Here is an 8,192-nt window from a genome sequence, read left to right as displayed (position 1 = left end):
AGCCTGGAAAAGCGCAGGCTCAGGGGTGATCTGGTGGCCACCCATAAGCTTATCAGGGGTGCTTGTTAGGATCTGGGGGAACAACTGTTCACCAGAGCCCCCCAAGGGATGACAAAAACGAATAGTCACAAACTCCACTGTGACCAGTTCAGGCTGGACATAAGAAAGAACTTCTCCACTGTCCGAGCCCCCAAGGTTTGGGACAGACTGCCACCTGAGGTGGTTTAAGTGCCCACTTTGAACGCCTTCAAAACACATTTGGATACTTATCTTGCTGGGATCCTATGATCCCTGCTGACTTCCGGCCCCTGGGGTGGGGGGCTGGACTCGATGATCCTCCAGGGTCCCTTCCAGCCCAAATGGCTATGAAATCTCTGAAAGTGTTCACAGCCATTTTAAACAATTTGGTTAATTGTTAAAGTTTTAAGAATATTTTAAATAATCAAAGTTCTCATATAGAAGAATCCATATATAATCAGTAGTCCCCCCATCCCCTGGTGGGCTTAATTTAAAGCCTGGTGGAGCAGGTCAGCCAGTCTGGCTGAGAAGAACCTCCTCCCCAACGGAGAGAGGTGGAGGCCGTCCCTTCCCAACAGCTTGCTGCCTCTCTCTCCAAAGACTGGACTGTGGTCATGGAAGCCAAAGCCTTCCCGATGACACCAGCGCTGCAGTCTTTGGTTGACGATGTGGATCCTCCTCTCCGTCCTCAGCCCATAGCCCGAGACTGGGAGGATCGACATGCATATTGTCTTGCCCAGTTTGTCTACAGCCAGCCAGCTACACCTAATTACAAGCTGATTTTATTAAGTCACTGGGCCATGTTTCTAGCAATGGGGTGGTGAGATGTGGTAATGGTAATTACATATTTAGCTTTAGGTACCTTCCATTAGCAGATTTAATTGCCAAATAGAAATTTGTGTATCATCATGCGTAGCTAGGATTGGAATAATTGAGGCTAGAGTCACTGTTCTGAGCTTGATTTTGTAGATGAAAGCAGTTGCTTATTTTAGACCCAGATACATCACCAACCCACCAGCATATAGAACAAGAGTGGGCTAAATGTGGCCCAGGGGCCAGATGCAGCCCACCAGGCCATTCTATCCGGCATGTGGGGCCCCTAAAAAATTTAGAAAATAAATATTTATCTGCCACTTGCAGGCACCACGTGCAACGCAGATCCCAAACCAGCTGGAGCAGCTGCAATGTGCAGTGCAGTCCTGGGGGTTGCCAGGTCAGGCACTGCATGCAGTGCAATCTGGCCAGGGTAGCCACCAGGTGCAGCACAACTGCTACTGTGGGATCTGCACCACACGCAGCATGAGTCTCAGACCAGCTGGAGTGGCTGCTAGATCAAGTATGTTGGGGAAGAGGGAGAGGGGTCTATGGGCCTGATTCGGAACTTTTTTTCCTTGTTCTATACTTAAGTTATAAAATAAGAAAAAAAGATAAAACAATAAATCCAATATAATTTAGTTTGAAATGCCATTTTAAACTTACAAACTGGATGCCACATGAGTATGTTGGAATAGTAATATAGTATCAACTGTGTTAGGTAAACCTGCAATTCCAAATATCTGGATACTAATATAAAGGTTAGTTGAGAGTCATGGAATTAACAAGTGTACTTAGCATGCTGGTTACTAAACTGAACAATTTCCTGATTTTGAAGTAAAAAGTTAGATCAAACACTGATTTTGAGTCAGTTGGAGTGTGGTATCTTCCAAAGAATGGAGCACATATTCTTTCTACTAAGTATTTATTTAGAATCATAGAATCAAATGACTGGAAGAGACCTGTAAGATCATCAAATCCAGTCCCCTGCCATAGGCAGGTGGTTATTGGGCTCAAATGAGCTCAAAGAGGTGCCTGTCCAGCCTCCTCTTGAACACCTCCAAGGAGGGTGACTGGGAGCGTGTTCCAGATTCTAGATACCCTTATGGAAAAGAAGTTTTTTCGGATGTCCAACCTAAATTTCTGCTCAATTAGCTTGCACCTGTTGCTCCTTGCCCTCCTTGGGGGTAGCTTTCTGAAGAGTTGCTCCCCTAGATCTTGGTGTTTACCCTTGTATCAAGTCACCTCTTGGTCTTCTCTTGCTCAGATTGAACAAACCCAGTTCCTGGAGTCTCTCTTCATAGGGTCCATCCCCTCCAAGCCCCTAATATGGATGGCCTTTCTCTGTACCCTTTCGACCTTATCCACATCCTTCCTGGTGTGGTGCCCAGAACTGGACACAGTATCCCAGCTGTGGCCTCACCAACGCCAAATAGAGAGGGAGGAGCACCTCTCCGGATCCGTTTGCAACACATCGACTGATACACACAAGAGTTCTATTAGCCTTGCTGGCGACTTCATCGTACCGTTGGCTCATATTAATCTTCTGGTTGATTGTCACCCCCAGGTCCCTATCAGATACAGTGCCAGCCAGTGAACCACCACCCATTAGATAGTTGTAGTGAAGGTTCTTCCTACCCAGATAAAGGACCTGGCACTTTAGAAAGTTTAATAGTCAAAAGGAAGTAAAAGACTTAAAAGATATCATTAAGTTTATAATGACAAAACACACCACATAAGACCAGAACAAACAATTATGTATGCATACATTTAATTAGAATATTAAACAACATATTTTCCAGTTAAAACACGTCTTTATTAAATCAAAACTGTAACAATCTTAGTGCAAAAATACAAGGGAGACAAAGTATAGAAAAGTTCAGAATTTGATTCCTTCAAGTCATGCTATTCCTTCCTGCTCTTTGTAATGGAATTTGGTAACATACAGTCTTTTCTTCAGCTATTTTGAATGGAATGCTGTAAAGCAGTCAACATGGATGCACTGCCACAGTGCAGATTTCCCTTCCCAATCCCTATGTGCAACACCAAGAAATGTCACATTATTTTTCTAATAGTTAGTACTATTCTACTTAAACATTTGAGTAGAATACTTAATTATGAGTCCATATATCTGACGTAAATGAACTTCAATAAATTATTCTAAAGATAACTCATAATAATGCTTTATGATCTAAATTGGTAATAACTGTCTTTCATGTTTATTAGACATTTCTTAGAGATGCATTTTTACTGCACATCCATAGAAGATGTGTGCCATAATATAAGGTCCTCCGTCACCATTTTAAAGACTTGAGCTCGACTGAATGAATGAGTCCTGATTTTGTTCTCATCTTTTAAAAAAATAATTTTGAAAAGTATTTCCAGATTTGGTTTGGCATTACATATATGGTACAATTCAGTTACATATGATATTAAAAGTATTAATGTGTTCTTCCATTGCTTTTCATTGGAAAAATACAATATTTAAAAATAAAAATGACATTACAAAAACATTATGGAAGACTAGGAGCAATATTTTCGTAAGAATTTGTGTAAAATTTTTTTCTAAAAGACAGTTATTGATATGGCACTGTTTTAATTAAGAAGAAAAGTCTACTCTGAGATTGATAGTGCTTTCACAAAGTGAATGGACATTCTTCATGATACGAGGTTGTATAAAAGCAATGATGTGTAAACAAAAGTTTTGTAAAAAATCCAAATACACAGAAAACCATTAGATGCATAATAAATATTTTATGGCTCGGCATTTTTTTTCCTAAAAGAAAAAGACAGAATCTTTCATTGCTTTACACTGCCCTGGCACCATTGAATGTGCAAACTTTTGGAGTTTTATCTGATATAAGCAAATGGAAATAAGTGGCAAAATGAAATCAGAGGCTGTCATATTAGTCACCCAGAGCCAGCTTCATTCTTTTACACAAATATATTTATAGAGCTATTATATTAGCCTTGCAAAATTGCTGTAAGACTTCAGCGTTGGTACAAAAGCAGACATTGGAACAAATAAAAGCACCCATCATAAACAGGTCATCCACAGGTAACTGAAAGAGTAGAATTGTGTAAGGCTGACTATACTCTACACATATATACAATTCACAACTTATTACTGATCTGAAGAAACCAGAGGTAGAATTCATGCCAGACTTCATAATTTTCAAAAGTCCTTGTAACAAGTTAATCCATCTATTACTGTTTTAGGCTTAAGATTCCTTGAAGCTCACGTTTCTGGAGGAGAAGAAATTTCAAAATAAAAACAGTATTTTTAGAAAATCAATCTGGGACAAAATATATTAAATTTATTTCTGTTCATCATCATATGCATTTATAGAGAGATAATTAGCCATGTTAATCTGTAGTCAAGCAGAAGGTAGGACAGGGAGTTACTTTAGAGAGTAACTCATTTAACAAGGCATGAATTTTCACATGCAACAGCCTACTTCATCAGATACTTCGTTGTTAGCAACTGACAAAAGTAGGCTGTCACCCATGAAAGCTTATGACTTTCTGAACTAGTTACTCTCTATGGTGCCATCCTGCCTTGCCATCTGCCTGTATTTCTAAGTACTTTGAATCAATCTTCAGCATATTATCCATACAATACGTACAGACTATTATTTTCAAGCAAGAACTTCTCTCTATCCCTATGTTTTATAGCGCCGTATGTATGGTGTAGCAGGTACATGTAGTGCTACAGGTGGGCTCTTGGGGAGTTTATAAACATGCTCTGGGAGGCAGTGGGGGGGAGGGGAAGGGAAGCACTTTAATTAATGCAGTTCCAAGAGCCACTGTAATTAAAAGTGCCTGAAGCATCACATGTATCAGCATCCCCACACTAAAAAATGGTGGCAAAGGTGCTTTAATTGAAGCTTGTTCAATAAGCTTTAAAGTGCCCCACCATCATTTTTCAGCGCAGGGATGTTGATACATATGACGCTGGAGTCTGGTGAAGCATGGTAATTAGTTACCATGCTCCAGCAGACTTGATTAATCAAGTCTGCTCCAACACACTGTAAGTCTACAGGGGGTGAGGGGGGCATAGGCAACACGTAGGGGGGCATAGGCCCAAGGGCATGCACAGGCAGAAGCTACCTTTGCAGTCCAGCAAGTGGGACCTGGTGCAGAAGGGTCGAGCACAGTGGTGAGACTCACTGCTGCTGCCACCGCCACTGGGACCCCTGCGCTAGCTGCACAACCAGCAGCTTGTGGAGTAAGAGACTAAGGGGAGGGGGGTGGACAGTGCTGCCCTCACCTCCTGCTGCCACCAGCCATTCATGTGCCAGGTTATGGCTCTACCTTGGAGGGGAGGTGGGATAGGAGGCAGCATCATTGGTCTGAAGGGAGCAGCATTGGCAGCTGGGACATGGCAGTGACGTAGAGTGTCTGGTGTGTAAGCAGCAGGAGGAGATGAGGGTAGTGCAGCCCCCTATCCTAGCCAGATACTCCTTGTGCTGCTGGCAGTGCAGCTGGCACAGGGGGTCCTGGCAGAGGCAACAAGTATCAACACTGTGCTCCATGCTCCCACTCTGGGTCCCGCCTGTTGGGCTGAGGAGGCAGCTCCTGCCTGTGACAGTCCAGCCAGACTGAAACCCCAAGCCCACTTGTGGGTGTAGAAGTCTTGGGGGCACATGCCCTCCATGCCCCCCCAACACCTATGGTGTCGCCTACGGTTGAGCACCCCCCCCCATGCCATGCAACCCCCCCCACCTCCTTCCCCACACACTGCGGGGGCTGGGGTCTGCAAGTTGGGAGTGAGGGACACTGGCAGGGCTGGGGGGCTGTGGGTCAGGAGTGAAGGGCACTGGCAGGGCTGGGGTGGGGGCAGGGCTGTGGCTTGGGAGTGATGGGCACCAGCATATTAGGGCTGCTCAGCTGCAGCTGGAGCCGTGTACTAGTGAGAAAAGAGGGCAGGAGGAGCTGTGATTTTCTATGATAAAGAAAACCAAAATCAAATGCCAAAATATATAAATGTTTAGAATTTATTTTACTATTATGGCTGAGACACTGGTAGGCTTCCAAACTGCTTTAAAATGGTAAATATATTAATAAAACATTGTGTTCAACTGATACCTATATATAGTAGCATTTCATTTTAATTGCAGAAAAACAGGGATGGGGGGGGAGGGTTTAATCAGAATCTTGGATTTTTACCAGAGAAGTTGCAATTTTTAAACAGGGAAAACCAGGATCCCTGGTGATCAGGCTCACTGGTCAGGCACCCCTGGTGGCAGGAGGAAAGCAGTGGATCAGCCTGCATCTTGCCTCCTGTCTAGAGAGCAGATCTTTGTAGTGCCACAAATGAACATAGGTCCAAGGCCTAAGTGGTGCAGCATGCATTTGTCGCTACAGAGTGCCATAATACATTACAGTGTAAGGACAGTACATCACAAGCATATCTGAAACTCAGCAATGGGCCAGTTAATCTTCTTGCTTCTGTTTGGGAGGCTCTTTTTGCATAAAATGAAAAGAGAATTGCAAGTGGGGGGAAAAAGATGTACATGAGAATTCTTGACTATGAACCTCTAATTTCAGAAACACTTGATTTGTCAACACTAATGGAAGAGACACTATTAATAATGCAATGAACCCAAACAGGGTTTAAGGTATTAATTAAAAGAAATCTAATTAATTTTGGGTCTGGAATAGTCTCTGGAGAATGAAAACTGTAAAAGCCAAAACAATTCACACAGTATTGGGCAAATTAGCAAAAACTTTGCTGAATGTTTCTTTCTTAAGAAAGAGCTTAGTTCTGATGGAAAAGTATATGAAGAATAATCCCACTTATTTTTTGCCAGAAAAGGAGAGCTTTTATGTACTATTACATTTTTTAATGGTTTCCATATACTCTTCACTTGCTAACATTGGTCTGTTTCACACTAGAAAAGGAAAAAGCACAACATGACTCCTAGGAACAACCAGAGCTTATTTCACTGTCCTTTGACTTTAACTCTTCATTGAGCTGCAACAGGTAGGAATGGGAGGACTGAGGCATACAAACTGTCAGAGATCTAAGTCTTTGATTTCGGATGCCAATGGCAAAAAGTCAGAGGCTAACACAACAAACTCTGTAATTGTAGCCTCACACTATTTTTCAGTTTGTAACAGTGCTGCATATTCACACCCCTGTCTGTGCCTCATTTCAAATCACTTGAGCTTCTCATACGAGAGAGAAAGTAACTTTGGGTTGTGTACAGCCCAGCACGAAAGATAACGTCCCTATGGTAACGAGATACCCAAATTAGCTAACCTTAACGGAGTTGTAAAATTAAATAATATACTATGCTTGCCCTCTTGTGACCAAATAGGACCAGTACCACCCAAGTAAAAAACTAGCCCCCCTTTTATGAAACTTGAGAAAACAAAGAAAACACAAGTGCCAACCTGTTAATTATTCATGCCTGGAGTGTTACAATTGGCTATTCTGGCCAAGTATAACTTTGAAAGAACTTCCGCCCAAAGCGGAGATCTCGAAGCATTCCCAAGAGACACAGTCTGTAATCTAATCAGTTACAGACATCTCATATATCTCTCCACCTACGACCTTGATTTAGGCATACCCCTGTTTTGCCGGCTCGTGTCGTCTTATCTTTCTTTTCGTCTTATCTTATCTTTCGTACGTCCCTCTCGTCAAGAGCTCTCGGTAATCTGCAGACCGTAGTAATTTGTATAAACTGTTTGAAACCTGCACTCAGCAAGTCTGCAATCCACTGTAATCGCTGGGTGACAGAACATCTGCATGCTGTAACTAAGAAATCAACTGCTTCTGCCTACGCTGCAATCAATCATCAGTAGCGTAAGTAAAATAAACTTTCTGTGTAACCAATACGTTTTAAGTCACCTGACACCTGACTCCTCGCCATTAACACCTGCCTGTCCAATCACCATTCTTACTCGCGCCAAGCCGGTTGTGCCGACCAAGGCTCGCGGGTCCAGGGTGCACCGGCATCTGGGCGCGACACAAACTAGAAACCTAGGTGATGAATTGGTGCGCTCTTTCCCCACCATACAAATTTTTGTCTCTGTATTTATTAGAGGTGCACCAATACACCAGTCAATATCGTATCAGCATCAATAAAAGGAAAATTGACATTATTGGCTTTTTTTTGGCTGATAATGTCACCAATAAATGCCACATGCATGCACGTAGCCACAGCATGCATGCAGTCAGCCCAGCAGTGTGGAGAGCAGCATCCAGCTGGTAAGTCTGTTGTGGGGGATAGGGAGAGAGGGGAGGGAAAGGCATGGGGCGGGCAGATTGAGGCAGCCACAGTGAGGGAGGGAGTGGGGCTGGGGCAGGGCAGGGCCAGGCAGGGCACAGGACAGAGCCACAGCTGGTCTATTAT

The 8,192-nt window shown here is 43.1% G+C and overlaps 1 protein-coding gene across 2 annotated transcripts in view; it reads right to left on the bottom strand.

The window, feature by feature from the left end:
• Nucleotides 1-2,585: 2,585 nt before the first annotated feature.
• Nucleotides 2,586-8,192, bottom strand: part of CEP135 (centrosomal protein 135) — a 108,548-nt gene continuing 102,941 nt past the window's right edge. For both annotated transcript variants that reach the window (XM_019526429.1, XM_019526430.1), the window contains exon 26: nucleotides 2,586-4,077. In XM_019526429.1, coding sequence (XP_019381974.1) covers nucleotides 4,053-4,077 — 25 coding nt within the window. In that variant the 3' untranslated portion in view covers nucleotides 2,586-4,052. The remainder of the gene's footprint in view (nucleotides 4,078-8,192) is intronic.

The sequence above is a fragment of the Gavialis gangeticus genome, unplaced genomic scaffold (genome assembly GCF_001723915.1).
Source record: "Gavialis gangeticus isolate Ggan-Ray unplaced genomic scaffold, GavGan_comp1, whole genome shotgun sequence".
Classification (NCBI taxonomy): domain Eukaryota; kingdom Metazoa; phylum Chordata; order Crocodylia; family Gavialidae; genus Gavialis; species Gavialis gangeticus.
This window is presented reverse-complemented; position numbering and strand designations above follow the sequence as displayed.